Raw genomic sequence first — 23130 nt, forward strand, 5'->3', positions numbered from 1 at the left:
ATCCAAACGATGTTGTGTTATTTTTGTTGTATTTTTAATTTTTAGGGTGTAACTCGTGTAACCCTCAAAAGTTAGTTTGTCAACAAAAGTTGAAAGATATTCTAGTAGCTGAAAAATCGTTAGCACTCTATGAATGAAATCATTTCAAAAATACTTTTAGAAAAAATACATTTGGCGTTTAATTTAACGGAGTGATAAGTTTGTTAATGCTGTGAGGACGGAGATTTTTTGCTTAGTCTTCGCGTTCTTCAAAGACTGTTTTGTTTGGGTTAAGGTGTTTGAGTGTTTATGGTTGGGTTGCTTGGTTGTCTTCATTGTAATGTGGATGTGTGTGGTTCGTCTATGGTTTGTGCAAAAATACATTCTTTGAGTTAAAACATTTTAAACCTAAAGTCTGACAACAAAACTTTAATACAATTAGTAAGGATATAATATAGTTGCTGAATAGAAATATAAATGACATATAAATATAAAATATAAATGATAGAAATATAAATATAAATGATACTGTCTTTCTTGTCTTAATGAATACTTCATAAATATTTAACTCGAGTAAATTTTCTTAATATTTTCAAATACAGATAAGATCAAACGTCACCAAAAAATATTCTCTTACCGCCTTTGGAACTAATTGCCAATGTGTTTTAGAGCATCCCGCCATCGGAAATTGCGTAAATGCGTAAATTCCGATGTGAGAAATAGTTTATAAAGGTGACTCCGATGTGATTTAATCTTTTTATTTTCCGATATTTTCCGATGGTTTGAGGTGGCTTGCAAAATTTTGCTGTAATTTTGCGAAAACTTCGTAATTATAGATAAATACATCGGAAATGCCACAATATTACGAGTTTACACTTTAAATACGATTTATTGGGAAATTACGCGAAAATATCGTACGATAATGCGTAAATCTCGAAGTATATCGGAGAGTGCGTGAAATTCTCCCCATCGGCCTCGGACTACATCGCACCTCCGATGTGATACCATTCCTCACCATGGCATCACATCGGAGTCACCTTTATAAACTATTTCTCACATCGGAATTTACGCATTTACGCAATTTCCGATGGCGGGATGCTCTAATGTGTTTATATTAAAACTATTCTCATTTTGAAAGTCTTCTCTTTCTCTTTGAAAATATCCTGTTTTTCCCTCTCAAAACTCTCTTAAAAATTCTTGTATAAAATCTTGCGAGACTTTATCAACTGTTATTTTTCTATATGTCCGTAGATGTCTCTTAAATCAGGTGTTGTTCTAGCATAGACAATGGATTTTACCTTCAAGTTCCTCCAGTGCTTTTGTTTCGACCTCTTAATCATTAGGTTTTCTAAAACAGGTTTTACTAGTTATGTTTTGATTAAGGAATTTGCAGTAATATTTTGCTGTTTTTAGTTGCAGTAGCAGAAAAACATTTAATTCCATCTGTTGTTTAAATTGATGTAGCAAATGAAGTTCAATCTTTGCTGACACATTGTAGTAAGCTTCGTGATCTAATAAAGCAGCAACTTGACGAAAACTTTATACTTAAATATAAAGTTTTGAATCAAATTTTAAATAATGACTTGCTTCTAGGTAAACTTTTATCTGTGATTAATTCTAGCAAAAATGGTTTCATTTTGTAGATTAAATTTAGGTCTTATTTTATCAAATACAATTACACTACATGAATGAAAATCCATATAAAAATGATTTAAAAACACCAAATGGTGAAACTTTTTACTATATACCAGCTTTAGCATTACTAAAAAAAGTTACTTGAATTTTAGCTGAAATTCAATAAAACGAAAGCTTGAAAAAGATGATTCTTTTAATACAAAATTGCGACGTTCGTATTCAGATGATTTCAATTGTAAACAACATGTCGTAAACTCTGTGCATTTTACCTCTTCTTGGGCAACATTGAAGAACAATACATTTTCACAACTTAAGATTATAAATTTATGTATCCTTATGAAAGGATAAAATTTTTTTAAAAGACCTTTAATGCAGGGCTTAAAGCAAGATTTTCGATTAGGTAGTGTTACGCTAAACTTAGACCAATTAATGAAGTGAGAATAAACCACTCCCTCCAGATCCGAAAAATTGTTTGTATAACTTTACTAAAACATTAGTTAGAGATAGCTTACTAAAAAAAGTACAGTTTTTTACAAATAACCAGAATATAATTACAGAATAAAATATGGTTACTGCCTCTGACCCATTCCTGTAAAAATGGTGGAAAATTAGTGTTAACCAGTAGCATCAAAACACTTTAAAAACGGCTTTTTAACTTTTAAAGTTCGGAGGATTTGATTCTCAGTAAAAATATTTTAACAAAATGTAACAGGTATAAACGCAAAAAAATAGTTTATGCATTTCTTTTTTTTAACAAGAAAAAGGTCTTTGATCCAAACCAACCGGATTCCTCGTCCAATCAATAGCGTCTTTTGCGGATACGAAAAATACGTCTGGAAATTTAACGATTTCATTCATAAACTTAATGAAACCTAAATAATTATTTTGTAAATTTTAAGTGAAGTTTGTTGAACATACAAAGTACTTCTTCGTTGTTTGTTCTCTAAAGTATGCAAAATAAAAAATTCTCTCAAAAAAAAAAAGCTTACCGCTTTTTCTATATGCTTCAATGGGTTCGTCAAACCACAACGATGTTGCTGACATAATAAATGGCTGCTTATTATCATTGTAATTTAATTTAAAATTTTGCATTATAAGATTGTATACGCTATTTCCGTCTCCTTCAACAAGACTGTTGAGACATAAGTCAAATGTCATACATGATTTTCCTGTTGTACCGTCTGACCACACATGCAATGGAAGTTCCCATAGACCAGGATAAGAGTCTGTAAATTTAAAAAATTGCAAATCAACATGAAAAAATAATAATAACTACGGCAAAGCAATAATTTTTAAATCTAATAGCTGAAAAATTAAAAGTACTTTTCGGACAGTTGGCTAAGTAACAAGGGGCTGATGGCAAGTAATCAAGTGTGTAGGGCCACCATCTTTCAGACAACCCAGTACCAAGTGAGCTATCATAAAGGAATCCGTTTTCATATAGAATTTGAAATGTTGTTTCTATTGTTTCAAGAAACGGATTGCGCCATCCATAAGTTGTTGCATCCGATTTAGCTTTGATTGTAGTTCTTTGAGTAAGAATCTCTTGCTCTAACTGCTGCCTATTAGCCTATATATGTTGTAATTTGCAGAATACAAGTTACAACGTACATAAAGGAAGTTTTTTAAAAACCAAGAAAGATGAAAAATGAAAATAATAAACGATACAACCTCCGTTACACAATAGTTGTCACATTTGGATACTTTTGGTCCGAATATTGAAAATGTATGCTATTTGAGTAAATTTTTTAAAGATTTGCTAAATTTGTACCGTTCTAACTATTTTCTAAAAGTGCAAGGTTAAGAAAAAAGTTAGAAGTACTCACAACACAATACTAGTTGCATTACAGTGTGAATCTGCCCTAAATAAAGAAAAACTTCGAAGAGAAAGTTGACAGCCCTAAATTTAAAATGTAATGCCGAAGCCGTGGAGAATACGAAAAGTTTTTTAAATATTGAATAACTGAAGTAAATGTTACTACTATACAATTAATATAGAACTTATTTCTGACTCACAATTTTATATTCACCTATTGATCACCTACTTTTAAGGCTTGTTAAAAAGCCTTGAATAACCCTTTTCAACAAGCTGTTACTTTTGAAAAACGGCTTATCACAAACAAAGCTATAGCTATAAAATTTTGATCAAACGGGACAAGTATTATGGAACAAAATTCATGCATCAGATGTGACAACAAAATTGTGGAACGGAGGTAGTACATTAGAATTAAATTCTGTAAATAAAATGTTTAATAGCGCTATTTTATTTTTTTTTAATGACGCACTTCCTTTTTTATTGCAGTTAATGAATAATCGTTGTCTTAAATGAAAAACTATTAAAAGTAAGAATTGGCGTTTTTTTTTTTTTTTCCATTAGCAACAATAACAAATAAAGTACAAACCTTTATATCAGTTATGTGAAATAAAATCGAATTTGAAAAAATTTATAGAAATAACTCTTGCTTACACTTGTCCACCAGGTGTTAGGATTTTGTCGAGTTACTGAATGATCTGCTATCTCATGACCTGCTCTCACAAAAAAGAAAAAGAAATGTTTAATGAAATAATTTTGGGAGAAAAATGAAAATCATAATTTATTTTTGAAACAAATCTCCATTTTACCCTTACGAAACCGTTCCTGAACCATTGAGTAATCTGTGTTATCACCAGAGACATAAAAGGTAATTTTAACTGGACAACCATTCGGATTTTTTACACCGTCAAATAAATCCTTGTAAATCTGAAGGTTGTTCACATTTATACCGCCATCCATTGTGAATATTATCATTTGAGGTGTGTTGCTTTTAGGCAAGAACCCTGGAATATCAGGACCTGAACATCGACAATTTGGTAGCTTGCACATAGAAGGATCACATGTTAACGCTTTAACTAGAAATAGATATTTGAGTGAAAATTAGTTATTTTATACGTTTTGAAATAATTCAGAAACCATCTGGGCTTAGACCATCGAACTTGGCTACTTGTTTAGATAATTTTTTGTGTTAAAACCTATTCTAATGTATTTGACCAGCTTAATCAGTGTTAATAAATCTAGAGTTGCAGCTCTTAACTGTACAAGTTCAAAAATCTAACTTTTTAATAGCCTTTTCAACTTCTACAGTTACGGCCTAATTCAAATATTGTCAGCAACTTATATTGTTAGCCACAATAAAAAAAAATTGGTTGAATATGGATGGTGGTTTACATTACTAAAATCAACTTGAACTGTTAAAAGGCCCGGGAACTATAGAAATATATCAGTTTAAATTTTTTATTAATGAGTCTCATGAGCCGTTTCGATGAATTTACTTCTGCTAACACCCTAATATTAACATTTGTTACTGAATCATCCCATATAGTAGTAGTCGTGAAATTTTCACTATTAAGAGCGTATAGAATAAGCAAGAAGTGAGTAATGAACACAACTGTTTTTCGAAATGTACCTCTAGTTGGGTACTATTAATTGGGAAAAAACGTTAAACTTTTACTAAACAATTGCTTCACTAATTCAAAATGAAAGAAGTCGCAGCAGTGATATACACAAAATTTAAACCTTACTTGCTTGAGTTTAAATGTATTTAGTCAAAAACTACAAATAACTTTGTAAAAAGCAAAAGTGCTTTAAAATTAAGGATATGTTAAATTAATTATGTCAATTCAGTTTTAATGAGCTTTTTTTTGCATACTTTTTTAAGAGGGAGGATAACTTAAAATCGCGGCCGTGTTTTTAATTCTCCTGGTATATTAAAGTCGTATTACCTCAGGACAGACCGAGAAACCCAAGCTATGCATTCGAGGTCCCACACGCCAGAGAGGGCACCAGAAGACCCCACCTGGAAAGATGACTTCAAACTGTTGCGGTGTGAATGTCAATTCAAATAGTTTTTGATGAAAGGGAGAAATGTGCACAACTATGAGTAAAAACATTACTGCCATAAAACGTTATATTTTTAAAGTTGTGCTGCTCCCTCTGAATATTCCTCCAAACTAAAATCAATAGTTTTTTTTTCGTTTTTTTCATACTATAAGATATCGATACCTTACAAAATACAAAAATTTTGTAATTAAATAGAATTGTGTTCACAGAATTCTACTTTTGTTTTTAGAATATCTTTAGAAATACTGATCACAAAACACTGAAAACTAAGCAATTTAATGCTCATTTTCAAGAGGATATTTTTAAGAGGATATCATCTTGCATCATGCATGGCTGTGTGCATCAAATAATAAAACAATCAAAAATTTGTTATAACTGCAGATTAGGCAATAAAGTTTTTGTATCATGCAAAAAAAGCTACCAAACTTTTATTCTCTAACGTTTTCTTTATGACAATTTATGAAGTGCCAATAACATTTTTATAATGCATTTATGTACATTTTTTAAAATGATTATTATATGGAATGACCCTACTGTTAACTGCTTCCTCATTTTAAAGCGCATTTAATTTAATTGCTGAATTCCATGGATCAACTTTTGATTTGAAAGTTTTAATTTTTTCATTATTTCTACCTTCCATGTTTTGACAAAAAGAGTTGCTGCGATTGTATCAGCTCCTTCATTTTATGTAATTATAGCAACCAAGCTAATGTAACTACACCAACCAAGTTTGTTTTATGACTGTTTTATGTAACTACACCAACCAAGTTTGTTTTAATATTTTGTGAGACTCAAAAAGATATCGTAAAAACTCACCTAGAGATTTATATTAGAACTCGCTAAAAAGAAGTTTCTTGGTAAACTATAATGAATCTGAAAAATTTCTTTAATAATTTTTTTGATATCGTTTTATTATACCTTAAATTTTCTCCCAAAAAAAAGGCCTTCCTCAAAGTTCGTTTTTACAAACTCTTAAAAGTTAACAAATAAAAATCAATACTTTTTATTAAAATGCTGGCCTACCGTATGTTTTTTGAGTTGGAGCTGCAGTTTCACGTGGCGATTTAACTGTATTGTTCTCGGAATCGCTGCTTGAGGTAATATCGTCCAGCTGAGCGAGGATCGCGTTTTTTTGTATAAATAAAATAATCATTCCAGCGTAAAGAAGCGCTATTAAAACACCAGCAATTATTACGAGAACAAATTTCAACGTTTTCATTATCTGACCAGCAACAGCTTTTCTCCACTGAGTCTAATAACAAATATAAAAAATGATGTTTCAATTTAAAAAAGCCATCCACAAAACTCCAATTCTTAAATTAATTTCTAAAGTATTTTCATAAAAAAAAGAAAGAAAGAAATAGGAACAATGCTTAATTACTTGGATATGTTTTTTGCTGTGATTTATAAAAAAAGGTATCCAAGTTGTTTGAAAAATAAAAATATTTTCTTCTTTTATATCCGATGAAAGGCAAGTTTCATTAAATAAGAGCCAATAAGTGTTGACGTTGCAAGTACGAGACAGATTTATGATGTTACTTGATGAATAATCTGTAAAATTAATTATACCAAAGTAATTAGAATTTTATTTTCCGTGCCTCGAGGTATTTATAAATGAAATAAAGAAGTATCTTAAAATAACATAACTCTTAAAAATAAATAATTTAACTAATCATATAAAATCGAAGCAATTACTCGAGTTTAAGTCATCTTAAATTTCCTGAAGACTTCCAAAGTGCATTTGTTACCAAAGCAACAACCTTTTCAATAAAGACACATTTAAGGACGAAAAACAAACTTGTGTTAAAGAATGTAGAATGAATTTAAATTGCTTGAAGAAACTTAAATGGGGTCAATTAAATAACCAACCTTCTTTAATGGAATCTCAGTTAGTTTTATGTTGAAAATTCTTGATGGAAAATTGTAGTTTTTAACATATTTCGATATCAGGTGCTAGTGCTCTTTTGCGCACCCCCCTTTTACTCAAATGAAAAGTAAATAAAAAAAAAAAAAGATTTATTTTTTCAACATTATCAGCTAAGTTCCATTATTCAAAAGCTACTTCTATAAAAAGCAGTAACTGGACAGGTTTTTTTTGCTCAAATCTATTTTTTTCCGATATTTTTTTTTTTAACACATGCAAATTTTATTGTGTACAAACTGTTAACTATAAATTTTGCGCTTTATAAATATATTTTAAATAAAAATTTCTCTTCAAGTTTATAATAAACTAAAAGAAGTTGACAAAGAACTTTTCAGTTTTGTTGATGTTTTTTTTTTTTTTTTTTTCCATCTCAATCGTTCAAGAAATTTATGCCCCTATCTAATGCCCCAAATCTCTAAATAAAAAGGTCTCTTTTTTTTCTAAATTTTGCTCCAACTTGGGTCAAAAAAATTGAATCAAAATTAAATTTATTTTTAGGATACCAAGAGCCATATAGTAATAAATATATAAATTGCTACTACGAAACAGTTGAATAAACCTTTTTAAACAGATTTATTTCGACCTGGTTTCGAAATGATATCAAACTGTTAGGAAGTAATTTATCAGTTGTTTTATTTAATTATTTCCTACTTTTACGCAAATTTTTAAAATTTTATTGCTGCGAATGTGAAAACCACATCAGTTTGCATTGTAATATTACTTAAAGTAACATGTTAGAGTTCTGGAAATCTTTTATTTTTCTTCACAGAGCTAATTGCAGGGTTCAACAACCTTCTGTGTTTGTGTTATTTTATATTTAATTGTGTTTTTATCTTTGAAATCGTTTTCTTATCCTTTTTTAATATGAAAATCTTTCTTTCTCCAGTATGATTGTCAGTAAAGAATAAGTAAATTCACACCTAAAAGTTTCATTTAAAATAAAACTTTTAGATGTGAAGTAAATCAGGTACCTTAATAATATTTTAGTGATTTTTTCGTTGAAAAAAAAACAAAATTAAAAAAAACAAATCACCAAGCACTTATGACCAAGCCTATCACCAAGCACTTATGACCAGGCCTATCACCGAGCACCTATGACCAGGCCTATTACCAAGCACTTATTGGAAAAGTCATTCTGAAGAAAATATTGTCTTTGCACAGTATTTTCCACTTCTGAAATTTTTTTATAGTTTTTGCTATACTTTCTCAAAGCGTTTTTCAAACATTTTTAATGTAATCCTGACAAATAATGTAATCCATGACACCTCCTAATTGCTTTTTTTTTCAGAACTCATCATGGTTATCTATCTGAGTGATAATTTGCGTTTAATTTTTTTTTCAAGATTTCTTATCACAATTTTCTCACATTAGCTTGAGTTACCTGTGTCTGAGCAACCAACATCTCGTCCTCGTTCTTCAGTTCAATACTTTGTAATAGATTGGTTGGATTGCAATTAGATTAGTTTATAATCTACTGTTACAATCTATATTATTTCATTTTTTTATTTATTAACAACTAGAGACTGAATTAGAGAATGGGCCAAGTTTGGGCCAAATTCGAGTCAATCCAACAACCTTTTCTTAAGCTAGAGATTAGCTCTCACCCATGATTGGTGCTGAGTCATAATTGGTAGAACTGATACAAACTTGAATGCTTAATTAAATAAACAAAAAAAAAAAGTTAAGTGAATTTTTTTGCCGGCAAGTCTAAAGTTAAATAACAAAAGAAGAAGAAAAAAAGTGGGTGTTTCAGCTACAATATTAACTTTTCACGATTCATTCATTCACGATTCATTCATTTTTCTATTAAAATAATGCTTTTTTATTTGTTTTTTAACTGAGTTGAGAAGTTCACACATTTCGAACTCTCTTTTCTGAATCAGCTACATTTCGATGGAGACTCGACGTACATGATGATAACAAGAGCTATGAATTAATCGAAAGAAAAGTTGTAAATCCACTTGCAAACATTGCTATTTTCTTATCAATTTGTTGGTTCATGTAAAAAGTTGACTTACAAAATTTTATGGCACAAAAGAGATAAACTTTAGAAGTCAAACTGAGAGAACGAGATTCACCTCAAGTCACTCAATTTTTTAAATATTTCGGCCTAGATCTTTTATTTAAGCAATTGCAGTATATTTTTTCAGCACTTGTTTATTCTGTTATAAGAAACGAACATAAGAAAGTTCAACTCAGAACTTGATTGAATTTATGAGTTGACGGGGTTAAAATTTTGACATGGCTTCAAAGTAAATATGACAGCTCTAATTCTAAGTTACAGACCAAACGGCGCTGCGCTTTCTGAGAAGTTGTTTCTATCCAAATATGTACAGTAATGAATGTTAATAAGTAAAGTTCGCTTCTACATTCAGTTTTTAGGATCAAGTTTTCTGAGGTTTATTAAAATTATAACATTTTGAGCGTTTAAAAAAACTACCTCATCAGGTTTGTGTGACATTTGTATACATATGTAAATTTGTCACATGCATAAGTTTGTCAAACAATTTTTGCGTTATACGAATATAAAACGCATAGGTAAGCAATTTATAGCTTATATAAATATATAACGTAGAGGTAAGCATAAATATAAAAGGTTGTTTTAGTTTAGCCCTACTTATTACTGCTAAACTAGAGCAACAAAAAAAAAAAAGAAATTGCAGTTGTTAGGTATCACCTGATGTACACACTATAGGAAGCATAGGCATCCTAAGTTACTACTTCTTCTCTACTCATCCCTTGATATCGAGTGAGTGATAAGCCTTCTTTTTTTTTTTGTATGAAAAGTTTTTCATGTTTGTTCAAAATTCCTTCCAACCAATCATAACCTGCCATTTTAGAGGCTTAATAAAATTATAAGCTAAAAAACGCAAATCTTTTCGTATAATTGGAAAACCTTTTTTTTTTCCATAACGTATATGTGGTTTACTATTTGCTCTTCGCTTTCATGACAAAAAAACGGATTGATACAAAATACTTATTGAAAATATATTACTACCAGTGTTGTTTTAAAAACAACAACAGTAGCAATATATTTTCTTGAATTCCTTTTTCAGATGATTAACGCGTTATATTTTAATTACGTATTACTATTACTCTGAACCTCAATATTTATTTCATTAACTTGCTTTAAAAAAAAATGCAAACTTGTGTGGATTTACAAAAATTGCACTATTATTAGCTGTCTAACGCTATAATGCAAAATATAAAGAATGATTTTGGTTACATAATGTGCATTTAAGCTAATACTATTATTTTATGCTAGTACTATTATTTTATGCATAAGATTAACTACAATGCTTTACATAAGAGTGGGAATCTCTCCCAATTGGCAATCTCTTCCAGACTTACCACTAAGTTAGTCTACTGTTACTTGATCAACTAAAGCAGTTTCTAATTACAAAAAAAAATTGATTTTGAATTTTGATTTTACTTTTTTTGCAATTTCTGTATTTTTAATCACTCAACAAAAAAAAAATGATTACAAAAAGTTTGTTTCACTTTTTCCTAGGCCCCTAATTGTTCGTTGGCACTAGACACAGTGCCTAATGTGTCCATTTAATGTGCCCATTGGATAATCTGGCCCTGACAGCAATTTGAATCTAGTGTTCTTTTGATAACGTCATTTTTTGTGAAAATCTTTTGTGTAACTATTTATTTTGATACTGATTTGAAACTATAAACCAAAATATGATATGCTCGAATTCAGTTCTTTATTGACAAATTTCCTTAAAACCTTTTAGTATGTTAGAGTTTTTAGTGTGAAAATGCACACAAACTGATTTTATTTTAACGTAATAGTATCGTAAACAAGTTTACACTTTTTCGCACGTGTGTATTTTCTTTTATTAATCGTAAAACTTAACACTACTCTTGCTCGGCTAAAAAACGTTACCATCAACTGGGGCGACGTTGATTATTTTGCTATGGCAAGATTTTTACTTTTATTCAGTTTTTAATCTTTTTAAGAATTATTAATTTAAATATTAAGTAAAATATCTGTTCTATATTATTTTTCAGAGATTTTCACGACATTTATGTACAACCTACAAAAAATGTTAAGAATATTGCCTCGGGTCTCACCAAAAGGCTGGCACTACGAAGCTTATTAAGCTCTGTGGTTAGATTGGCCCTGATAGGGAGGGGCCCAACAGTGACACTGCTAAGATAACAAAAAGTTAACTACTTTCACTAGGAAAAAATGGCGTCTGCACATTAAACTTTTTTTTTTACCCCTTTTCCCATTTCAACTTTTTTTCCTGGAAAAAAAATTTCCAGGAAAGAAAATTTTTTCCTGCGACTTTAACTTTAATGATAATATTAACCTGGAAACTCTAATGCCACCGTATGACTTCTATGAGTATACTGCCTATATATAGTATATTATATATATAGTATATTATATATATAGTATATTATATATAATCCTATGACAGTTTGTTTTTTCTTCCAACTTAAACTTTTTCCTTCCCATTTTTTTCCTGCGTGCCCCATGCTTGCAACACTCAGAAAAAAAAGCGCTGCAGCGGACCACGCATCCGGGAGCCTTGTTTTTGCCATAGTATCCCACATTAGATATGAAACCATTAAACCTTGAAAAAGGTGAAGCAATTAAAAACAACAAGCCTATCAAATCCCTCGTATTGGCGTTTCGGGTAGTTAAGTTGGCAATGATATAAAAAAAACGATTGGTCCGTTTAGGTTCAGAATGACTTCGTTTGGACCTCTTCTGCCTGATAATATACTTATGCTTAGCTATTGGCATATCGGTAAACTAAAAGTCATCTTTGATCCTTCAATACTTGCACTTAAATTTGAAGATATAGTTAAGATGTTAAATTGATAACTTGAGATCCTAACAACATCTTTGAGCAAGTTTTTCTGTTAATTTTGAAGAATAATTACATTCCTGCTATAAACACTTTAATACAGATGTGGTTTCATCCAGTTTTTAAAGTTGCTAGCTTCTATGTTAATGGTTTTTGAATCTATTGTTGCAAGCATAATATGTGACAAATGCTGAAATTCTTTTAGCTCCAATAGATTTACATGTTTAAAGACTAAACTAAATATAATTGAAATTGAAACTTTAAGAATTACTGTTTGCATCACCATAATAATTTATTGTGTTAAAGATTTATGAGTAATCTTTTACAGTAATAATAACATAAATTTGTTACTATATTATCATTTGGATATATATAAGTTGTTGTTGTTGTTTTTTTTTTTTATCTAATAGGTATATTTATGTATGTTGCAAGTTTTTTAATGTTTTTGTGCAATTTATTTTTAAACTTATGTATTTATATACTTTTACTTTTAAATCTATGTACTTGTTGTAAAATATATAAATGTCATATGTGTTGTAAGAGTAGGGACTTAAGTTGTAGCATATATTTCTTATTTATAAACTTAATAAAGATTGAAACTTGACAAGAACATGCATGATGCATTTGAATGTCAAATTATTGTTGAAAGACTTCCACTTGCTATTCAGTCTGTTGCAACATCAGAGCAAAAACTTTTAGTTGGTACTAAAGAAGGTCACCTCTTACTTTATACTATTGAAGAAAAACCTTCACCTGGAAAAAAATTTCATGTTCATTTTACTCGATCTAACAAAACCTTTGGAAAGAAAGCTATAAAGCAGCTTAATATTTATGAGAACATTGGTATAATTTTAAGCTTATCTGAAGAAACCATTAGTGTTCATGACTCAACTTCATATTCTTTAAAATTTCAGTTTCCAAAAAGTAAAGGTGTTAAACTATATGCTGTTGATAATGGCACCATGCTGTTACGGTTATGTATTGTTACAACACGAAAGATTCAGACATTTTACTGGAATAAAAATGAGCTGTTTTTTTCTGAACTTCATCCAGAATTAAATTTGCCAGAAACTCCAAAACAAATTGCTTGGATAGGGAATTTTATCTGTGTTGGGATGAGGAAAGAGTATATATTAATGAGAGCTGATACAGGTAAGATCCTTAAAACTACATACATACATAAATGCATACATACATGCATACATACATACATACATACATACATACATACATACATACATACATACATACATACATACATACATACATACATACATTGATTCACTTATGCATGCACGGATGTATGCAAAGTTAATGGATGTATGTAATGGATGTATTCATGGATGTATACAAAGTCAATGTTTTTATGAAACATAATTCTTTACATGAATTTTTGGCTTCTATATATTATATTTCAAGCGCTTGTATCAAAAAAATTTTTGAAAATCAACAATTGTTCTGAAAAGCTTGTATGATCACAGTATGATTTTATAGTATGATTTTAAAGAGTTGTATGATTTTATAGATACAGAGATAAAATAGACAAATTATATATCTTATAGAGATAAAATTGACAAATTTTTTATTTTACATTCATTCAGTAAAAAAAATAATAGTACTGGCATTATCTAAAGAAAGTCAAAACCACTCAGAAGGATTCAGAAATGTAGATTTTCTCTATTGTTAATTATACTGCAAATTTCTTTACTCTCAAATAAGCCCCAAACTTTGTTTTCATTATAATTTCCTTGGTCTGATGTTTAGAATATCTTGACAAAATTGCTATCTTGCTCCTCTGAGTAACCCCCCATGTTCTTGAAATTTCTCAGGTAAGCATCAAAGATATAGACTTAAAAAGACATTCTGCATCCCATTTGAGTATAATTTTTTATGTGCATCTAAACCAGTTGCTCATAGTTTTCAGACTTGTGATTGCTCAAAGCCATAAGTCACTTCGATGGAATTGTTCAAAGCTGCTTTCTCTGCTCAAGCTTCTTGGCAAATTTTACTCAATATTTGTGGTCCTTTGCCTCTAAAACCTCTAGAGGTATTTGAATGCTGCCAACTCCTTGTCTAGAACTGTGACATTGTTTCACCAGCCCTTTTTTCAGGTCCACTGGTTATATCAACACCTTCCTATTTAGGTGTTCCAAAAGAAATCATCTTCCTAATTTTCTTACTCCCACCTATTAAATAGTTTTCTTCTAGTTATTTATGCAACCACAAAAAGTTACAGCTCGTTTGGAGGTATTTAAGATGTCCCCCAAAGTGTCTAAATTTTAGCCTGGTAAAAGTGGGTATATGAAAAATGACTGAAACTACAATTTTCAACGCAGAATTACATTTTTACAATTTTAGAAGTTACAATTTTCAACACATAATTTCAAACACACAATTAACTATCACCAGGCCAAACACTGAACAACAATGCTATACTGTTTCTATTTACGTACACATCATTATCAGATGGAAATTCAGGTGAATAGGCAAACATCCAAAGTAATTGCTTGTGTGGTGAGTTCATTCCTGTTCCAATTCTTGGGAGAGCCAATTTGATTGCCCTTTTTTCTCCAGCAACAATAATATTGATCAGACATTGCAAAAGGCAATCGGAATCTGTTTTTTAATAGTTGTAAAATTTAAAGTTAGGTTATTTGCAAAATACATTATTGGCTAATCATATTTTTGGCATTGCTTTGTTGAGGCAATTATTTTAAAAAAAAAAAACTTTTTTAAATAACTTTAGCTCAAATTCAAAAATTTTTTACTTGAAACACAAAAATATTAAAATATTATTTTGCAATTTGTCCAAACAACAAATTGTTAAATCAAAGTCTTGTACTTTTGTCTCAATTTATCAATCTCTTATTGAGCTTAGATACCAAGTCATCCTTATTTAATCTGCATCATTTTACACCACTACCTGTCATTGCTAGAATACATGTAGTGGTGTAAAATGATAAAAAGTTTGGATTCTTGGGGTTGTAAACAACTTGTCAAAACATAAACATCGACTTGTCATAACTGCTTATATTATATATGTTCATAAATGTTTGCTAAAGTATTCCTAACTCCTTTCGTTCTTTCTTTTTATACAACATAAAAATATCTTTAAAAAAATTCAAATGTTTGTGAAGGCTTTAATATCTGCATATCTAATGGTCTCTGTAGACTTCCTCTGTTCTGGCTTTTTAATGTGCCTTCAATACACATGAGAAATACAAAATCTCTAAGGCTGGTTAAAAAAAAATTCCATTGTGCTTTCATAATAAAATCATTTTGATACATGCATAAGTTTTTTTTTTTTTTTTTGCATTGGTCAGCACCATCTGAAAAATACCCAACTTTCTTATCTGTAGTGTTTTAGTTTTGATAGATACGCAGTTGTACTTCATGGCCGTATCAACATGTTTAATGTCATCAGAGATAATACAAAATGACCTGTGAGTCAATTAATTGTTACTATAAAATAATTGTTACTATAATAATATAGTTGTTACTATATTATTGTACAACTGAATGTAATATGCAATCAAGGTTATTGCAGTGAAAACTCTGGACCTCATTTTGAACTGTAGTTCTCTGCAAAGTCACTTATACCCAATTATGTTTAGGCTTCAGTTAAAAATGAATCTGTTGAAAAGTGCTATTGCTCTTGGATCCTGCAGGACAGTTTTAGGAAGTATAAGAAAGTTCTAAAAGTGTCTTAACAGTTCTAGAAAATTCTGTAACATTCTAAATGCTTCTGGAGAGTTCTCACAGTTCTAGAACATTCTGAGAGTTTACTCAGGACTGTATGTGAATTGCAAACATTCTAGAAAACAGATAAGTTTCAAGATGTCTTGTACTGACTTTTGAAGCATAGTTTTTGTGAAACAGTGACCGTTTTCTATTTGATTTAGACATAAAGAAATAGGAAACAGTGAAATATTTTTTTGCTATGCAATTTAAAATCACCCAGGTTAATTAAAATAAACTACAAAGGAAAACAAAACAATTAAACCTGGTAAATTTTACTAAAGTATAAAAGTAACTTGATTTTTCTAAATGGCTTCTGTTCAACACATTCCAAATGTGAATAGGGTGACAGTATTTTAGTACAGTAAACTAAAAGTTCTCAACTGACTTGCATTTCCTACCCTTGTTACTGTTTTTAGCTTATTTCTGTTTTTAGCTGAATCCCATGAAAGTTATTCCCTCTGAAAACTCTTTTCCAAAATTGAAGAGATTTGCCATATAATGTAATTACTATAATGATTAATTAGCTTTAACTTGCTGGCTTTTTACAAAACAAGCCAAACCTTAGCAAGATAAGCACTTACTGTAAAAGTTCATTTTACTAAAATTGACATATGGATAAAATTATCAAGTATGTATTAGTGTTTGATTTTTTTTACTTAGGCGATGTAATAAATCTTTTTGATACTGGAGTTAAAAAGATGGAGCCAGTGATTGCAAACATGCCAACTGGTGAGTTAGCACTATGTAGAGATGAAGTAACTGTTTTTCTTCATGTTAGTAATCAGGGTGAATACACCCAAAAGCATGCTGTCACATGGTCTGATGTCCCACAAGCACTTCAGTTTCTACATCCTTACTTAATTGCTGTACTTCCTAAATACATTGAAATTTGTTGTCGTAATCCACGTCATATTGTACAGAGAATAGAAGCACCTGGTGCAACAAATATTGCTTTTGGTTCCTACTGTTATGTTACATCTGTGTCACATATATGGAGGTATATCATTCAAACTTTTTTGGAATTTTCTTTTTTTTTTTGATAGTTTAAGATTAACAGATCTTGAAACCACTTTTGTTTCATATTTAAGAAATAGATAAAAAGTAAGTAATAAATATATCTAAAACTTGATAACATTTTTCTCATAGCTGTTACATACTTATAAATGTTTTATTTGAGCAATTTTTTTTCCTGCTATAAGAGCTCTTTTCTTCAGAATGTTAATGATATTCCACAGGACTTTTAGCTTAACTTGCTTTATTATAACATCATACATTCAACTTTAAGTTCATATAATTTAGTTGTACACTACACTAACTACTAAAAATATTACTGTATATATAAATATAATACTGTATACTAAAAATAATGCTGTATACTAAAAATAATACTGTATACTAAAAATAATACTGTATACCAATGTCATAAAAGTTTTATTAAGTTTATTAACTATACATTTTTGAAACTTGATAACTAATTTTACTTAGTTGATTTGATTAATAAAATTACTGAATGCTTAACTAAAAATATTTTAGCATTATAAAGCAGTATTTTATTTGATGAAAGTCATCAAATTTTAACTTGCAATATTTTAAATTTCAATTCACATACAAATATACAAATGGTTTGAAAACCTGTGTCAGAGAGCATCAAATGGCAAATTATTGGACTGGTCAAATCAAAGAAACAGCAATTTTGAGATAGGCAAACTTTGGAGAAGAATGTTAGCAAAAAAAGGTATTGGGTCTTACATTGCATTAAGAAAGCCTATCCTGTTAATTATGGATTGAAGTAAAAGACATCAAAAATGATGCAAAAAAGATTTGTATAGGGCAGTAGAAGATTGGACAAAAGTGATTTGGAGTGCTGAGTCAAACTTTCAGGTTATAAACCACAAAGGAAGAATCTACATAAAATGATTTGCAACAAAGAAGTATTGCAACTTCTATTTACAAGCAAGATAAAAAAGGCAGTCGAGACTCAGTAGGCATATAGCAATGTTTTACCCACAAGGGCCTGAGGTGTATAACATATCAAGCTCTTGTAGGTAAAGATGTGAGGTGTATAACAGTTGGATTAACTAATATACCTATAAAAATACACTAGAATCACGTTTGATTCCATCAACAAATTGTATAGCAGAAGCAAGCAATGCATCTTCAAGCAAGACAGGGACCCAGCACACACAGCACATAGTATGATACACTGGTTCAACACAATGAAGATTACTTTGTTGTTTTTGTGTCCTAGATCACTAGATTTCAACCCAATTGAAAATATTTGGTCATGGATCAATACTCAATTGGTAAACCATCAAAATTAATCAACTGAACATTTGAAGCAACTTTTAAATGAATATTAGTTAAAGATGTCATGTGAAATATCCATGAAATTGGTCAAATCAATGCAGAAACAAGTTCTTCTTAGCTATCAAGCAAAAAAAGAATGCTATAAATATTAAATTTGTATTTTTTTTTCTTTTTAGTTTTTCTATTCTAAATCTTAACTCTATTAAACTTTTATCAACTCATTTTTTAATAATATAATTAAATGATTTTTTGTAATTACTTTTTTAAACTATTTTATCTTAGAAATATTAATTGCAAAGCTAATTGATTTTTCTTTTAAAAATAAAAAAGAATTAATTAAATTCATTTTCCAGATTTTTTTTTAGTTGCAAAAAAAAACCAAAACAAAAAAAAAACAACAGAAAAACAGAAAAAAAAAGAATGACATAAGCATCTCAATTAACTTTTATACATAGCTGTATATAGAGTATTTTTAATTAGGCAAAGTTAGGTAAATGAACATTGTTTAATTTTTGATTGCAAAATTAATGTTGATGGAAAATACTTGTTTACTATGTCAAGGAATGATTTAGCAATCTTTGCAACTACATTTTTGCTAAATGGTGAATTTCATTGTGGTTATTTTTGCTATTATTTTTATTATAAATGAATGAAGAAGAAATTGATAATAATAATAAAATAGAACTTAGAGAGGGTAAAAATATATATTCCTTTTTGGCTAAATTAGGAAATTGAGGAGCAAAAAAGATTGTCTTTTTGTTATACTGGGGAGCAATTTTCAAGTTATCTTTTGTTTAGGCTTTGTCCAGTTGATATAAATAAGCAAATAGAGCAGTTGATTGAAGAAAAAGAGTATGAAATGGCTCTCACACTAACTGAACTAATTAATGAAGTTAGTGATGCAAAGAAGAACAAAGTTAGACAAATTAAAAAGCTGTTAGGTTTTTCGTATTTTTGTCAAAGACGTTTTGAAGAAGCAATTAAATTATTTATTGATATTGATGAAGACCCATCATTTGTGATTGGACTTTTTCCTGATATGTTACCTGAAGATTATCAAAAGAAAATATTGTACCCATCGCCTCTGCCAAATCTTAGTGAAGGAGATTTAGAAAAAGGTGGCAATATTTTTTTAAATCATGAAATTTAAAGTGGAATGAGTCCTTTGCTTAAAAATTTCGACTAAAACTGTTTTCTATATTGATTTTTAAACTAAATTGAATTTACATATTTTTCCTTTTTTAAGGTTTTCGTGTGCTGATTGATTATTTAGCTGAAATAAGGCAACGCAATTCAAAACAGGTAGTAAAAGTAAAATGTTTTGAAATTTTGTTTGTTCTTCCCCTTTTTTTTTTTCACAATTATCTTGAAAAATTCCAATCTTCTTTTTGAGACTTTTAAAACATGCATGCTTATAGGAAATTTCTCTTTTAATCTTTTTGGTGTATCTTTTTATAAACCGTATTATGTTAAAAATAGACAAAGAATTTTTTTCAATCAAGGTGACACTAACGTTTATTGTTTTTTTTGTTTTTTTTTTGCATTTTAGACTAACTCAAACCAACCTTTCTCCGACGCAAAAAAGCAGCATCTCCTTTCTCTAATAGACACTTCCCTACTTAAATGCTACCTTCAAGTGAATGACAGTCTGATAGCGCCTCTTTTACGTCTCAGTAACAATTGTCATGTTGAGGAATGTGAGCGCGCGCTCGTCAGTAAAAAGAAGTTCAATGAGCTTGTGCTTCTTTATCAAAGTAAAAAAGAACACGTTAAAGCTTTGGATCTTCTTTTGAAACAGTCAGACATTAGTTCAAGTCCTTTAAAAGGCCCATATAAAACGATAGCTTATTTACAAAAGCTCGGTGTTTCTAACATTAATCATATATTTAATTACTCTAAATGGGTTTTAAAGAAGTATCCTGAAGAAGCTTTGGCAATATTCACAAATGATACGCAGGAAATCGAACAACTTCCGCGTGATCGTGTATTAGCTCATTTGGAATCGTATGCGCCGGAGATGGTTATTAAGTATTTAGAACACATCATATTTGATTGGAAAGAAACCAAAGCAGATTTTCATAACCGTCTGGTAAATTGTTATAAAGATTCCATCATGCCCTTATTGCGAGATTATCTTCTTTCATTGCGAAGCAGTGAGCAACGAAAACCTGCAGGCAAAGAGTCAGGCACATTAGGCGAACTTCGCACAAAACTGTTATTTCTCTTGGAGCATTCTACTCAGTATCAGCCGATGAAGCTTCTTCGCTTTTTTCCTCAAGATGCTCTTTATGAGGAGCGTGCTCTATTATACGGCAGAGAAAAGCGGCACGAAGAAGCTCTTGCTATCTATATATATATTTTAAAAGATCATCAAATGGCTGAACAATATTGCCATAGGATATACAATGCAGAAAGTTGTACAGAATCTGATCGAAATGTGTTTTTGTATTTAGTAAAAATATACTTGAAACCAGAACTTTTACCGACTCTCGGAGTATCTAATTCGTTATTCAACGATGTAAAGTTGGATCCGAATCTTCAAGCAGCTCTTGATCTTCTATGCAAATACGCTAAAAGAATTGAAATCACTGAAGCCTTAGATATGCTACCTCCTCACACTCAACTTAAAGACATTTCTACGTTCTTAACAACCGTATTAAAAGATAAAATGCAAAATAAACGCTCGGCATCCGTGCGTAAAAGTCTTTTATACGCTGATCACTTGCAAATATACGAACAAAAAATTTATTACCAGAGTACAAAGTGTGAAATCACTGAAGAACGCGGTTGTCGCATGTGTCACAAAAGGATTGGAACGAGTGCGTTTGCGCGATACCCAAACGGTGTGATAGTACATTATTATTGTTTCAAGGACAACAAAGTTTGTCCGACAGAATTAATTGATAATTAGTTTGTTACTTTACAATGGGCGAGTTTGCATGTGGGATAGACTTTAAAAACTGACTTAGCATATTGCTGTTCAAATCCTGTTTAAAGCTACAGGCGGTAAAAAAAAAAATTTTTAACTTTGTACAATTGAATTGGTCATGAAATTCTTCATATTCTTGTTACTGGTGATAATTTAAAGAATCACGTTCTAGAAGAAATTGATATATAATACCGATATATAAAATGTAAATAGAAAAGTTCAATGGATTTTCCAACTGAAACATTTATATTTCTTCATGAAAATTATTTTTATATAGATTTTTTTATAGTCATAAGTAAAATTAAACTGCGCAGCTTTATTATTTTGTTTTGTTTTTTACAATCTTATCTTCCCCTTTTTTTTTTAATTCAATAAACGGAGAGTATGTCCCAGTTTAAATTGTATGTAAGTAAACGCTGAATTATAGAAAATGAATTTTATGCGAAGTTGTGTCATTTGTTATTTACTTTATTTATTAGAGGTTTAGCAAAACTAAGGTAAAATAAATAGTGAACAAGAGTGAAGAAAGAAACTCTTCTACAGTAAATTTTTAAACAAATATCAACTTATACACAACAAAAGTAGAAATCTTCACTTTAGTTGCTATAATAGAGAAGTCACAATTTCGCTACGCTTTTTCCGTTACATCCATCGTAAAGCAATATTGAACTAGACTAGTGTTGACTGTTCTCCCAACAAGGGAAACACTGGTCAAGTAGAATATTTTTTTAGTTTAAGCTAACCGATTTTAAAAGCATGGCAATTTAGTTTTTTCAGTGAGCAATTCAATTTTTGAATATTAAAAAATTATGTGTATGCTACCATAAGGTAGTCTGTGTACCACTTTTAAATATAATTACTTTTTATAAATTACGGTCATTAATAGTCGTACACAAAGTGTAAGCATATACTGTGTATTTGATAGTTGGTAAACAAACTAGGTACGTAACGCCATATCTTGAACTTGACAAAAGGAAACCAGTTGTAGTTGTTTTTTCGGATCATTAGTTTTTCCCACAGAGAGATTTACAAAAGAAACTTTTGTATAATTATAAGTAAAAGCAAATATTAAGAACAATTTTACGTTCATTTTTCCCAAGTCTATTCAAATAGAACTTCTTTGGTCTTCAACTTTACATTTATGCCTATTTTAACAACTTTCTATCGAAATTCACAACTACGGAAAAAGAAAAAATGATTCAAAATTAAGCTACTTTTTTTTTTAACTAATTTTTAATAAATTTTCCAAAACATAAGATTTTAATAGCTTATCAAAAATTTGAAAATTTTCCCTGGTTTTTAAAAAATTTTTTCATTTTAAAAACTAAGGGCCTGGAAGCTAAACCTTCCCCAAAGCCCGCCATGACCAAAGATATATATTAATTAGATGTCCAACTTCACAAAAATTCCTTAAGAAAAAGTAAAGCAAGTTTTTAAAGTTCTTAATGCCGCTGGCCGTTTTATTTAAACTGACAATAATTCATTTTTCCTTTGCTTGATTTATTATTTCAGGCTGGCAAAACAAACCTGGCTGGCAAAAATTTTGCTTCACTACGGAAGTTCGAGTTAGATATCTAGTTAACATATATCATTGGCCATGACTGTCTGCGGCCTTCCCTTGATCACAAAAAAAATGCTAAAACCTTCGTTTCATATCACATTAAGTCAGATAACACAGTTTGAAAAAAAAAGCAAACAGGAGCACTATGGCATTTAAATTTATAGAGAGCAGAGAATTAAAGGGAAACATTTGGGTGAACTTGATTAGCGCTTACGGACAGATGGAGTGTCAAATATCTCTAAAACTGCATACATTGCATTCTCATAAAGATGTCTTAAGATATAGGTGCTAATTGCTGAAGGTAGGTTGAGTAGTCAAGCTTTATATCACACAATTTTGCAGTCATGC

At 30.0% G+C, this 23130-nt stretch overlaps 2 protein-coding genes across 3 annotated transcripts; one reads left to right on the forward strand and one right to left on the reverse strand.

The window, feature by feature from the left end:
• Window positions 1-417: 417 nt before the first annotated feature.
• Window positions 418-8817, reverse strand: LOC145193815 (chitin deacetylase 7-like). The gene is made up of 8 exons (XM_090067908.1): window positions 8797-8817; window positions 6515-6743; window positions 4237-4503; window positions 4082-4140; window positions 2938-3184; window positions 2604-2840; window positions 2370-2486; window positions 418-440 (listed from the first exon to the last, which is right to left on the reverse strand). Exons 1-8 carry the CDS (start codon window positions 8815-8817, stop codon window positions 418-420), a joined length of 1200 nt encoding a protein of 399 aa, XP_089924034.1.
• Window positions 8818-10078: 1261 nt separating this feature from the next.
• Window positions 10079-21667, forward strand: LOC145193875 (vam6/Vps39-like protein). Of its 2 annotated transcripts, none has more exons than XM_090067808.1 (5): window positions 10079-10164; window positions 16646-16982; window positions 19091-19410; window positions 19539-19594; window positions 19842-21667. In XM_090067808.1, the coding sequence occupies exons 2-5, from the start codon at window positions 16684-16686 to the stop codon at window positions 21201-21203; spliced, it is 2037 nt and encodes a 678-aa protein (XP_089923934.1). In that variant the 5' UTR covers window positions 10079-10164; window positions 16646-16683; the 3' UTR covers window positions 21204-21667. The 2 variants fall into 2 exon arrangements, with proteins under 2 accessions (XP_089923934.1, XP_079927533.2); XM_080071407.2 differs by lacking the exon at window positions 10079-10164 and adding an exon at window positions 12121-13396.
• The last annotated feature ends 1463 nt before the right edge of the window (window positions 21668-23130 follow it).

Source organism: Hydra viridissima, unplaced genomic scaffold (assembly GCF_058129835.1).
Source record: "Hydra viridissima isolate aposymbiotic clone 2 unplaced genomic scaffold, HvirCarnegie_v1 scaffold_12, whole genome shotgun sequence".
Taxonomy (NCBI): Eukaryota; Metazoa; Cnidaria; class Hydrozoa; order Anthoathecata; family Hydridae; genus Hydra; species Hydra viridissima.

What these genes read in the sequence shown, in the direction of transcription:
- LOC145193815 (XM_090067908.1), bottom strand. Translation starts at nt 8,817, where the DNA reads ATGTTGGTTGCTCAGACACAG. An exon ending in TGTTGGTTGCTCAGACACAG is followed by an intron (nt 6,744 to 8,796) that starts GTAACTCAAGCT and finishes ATTTGTTATTAG; the next exon opens with ACTCAGTGGAGAAAAGCTGT. An exon ending in TCAGGAACGGTTTCGTAAGG is followed by an intron (nt 4,141 to 4,236) that starts GTAAAATGGAGA and finishes TTGTGAGAGCAG; the next exon opens with GTCATGAGATAGCAGATCAT.
- LOC145193875 (XM_080071407.2), top strand. Translation starts at nt 12,856, where the DNA reads ATGCATGATGCATTTGAATGTCAAATTATTGTTGAAAGACTTCCACTT. An exon ending in ATTAATGAGAGCTGATACAG is followed by an intron (nt 13,397 to 16,645) that starts GTAAGATCCTTA and finishes TTTTTTACTTAG; the next exon opens with GCGATGTAATAAATCTTTTT. An exon ending in GGCAACGCAATTCAAAACAG is followed by an intron (nt 19,595 to 19,841) that starts GTAGTAAAAGTA and finishes TTTGCATTTTAG; the next exon opens with ACTAACTCAAACCAACCTTT.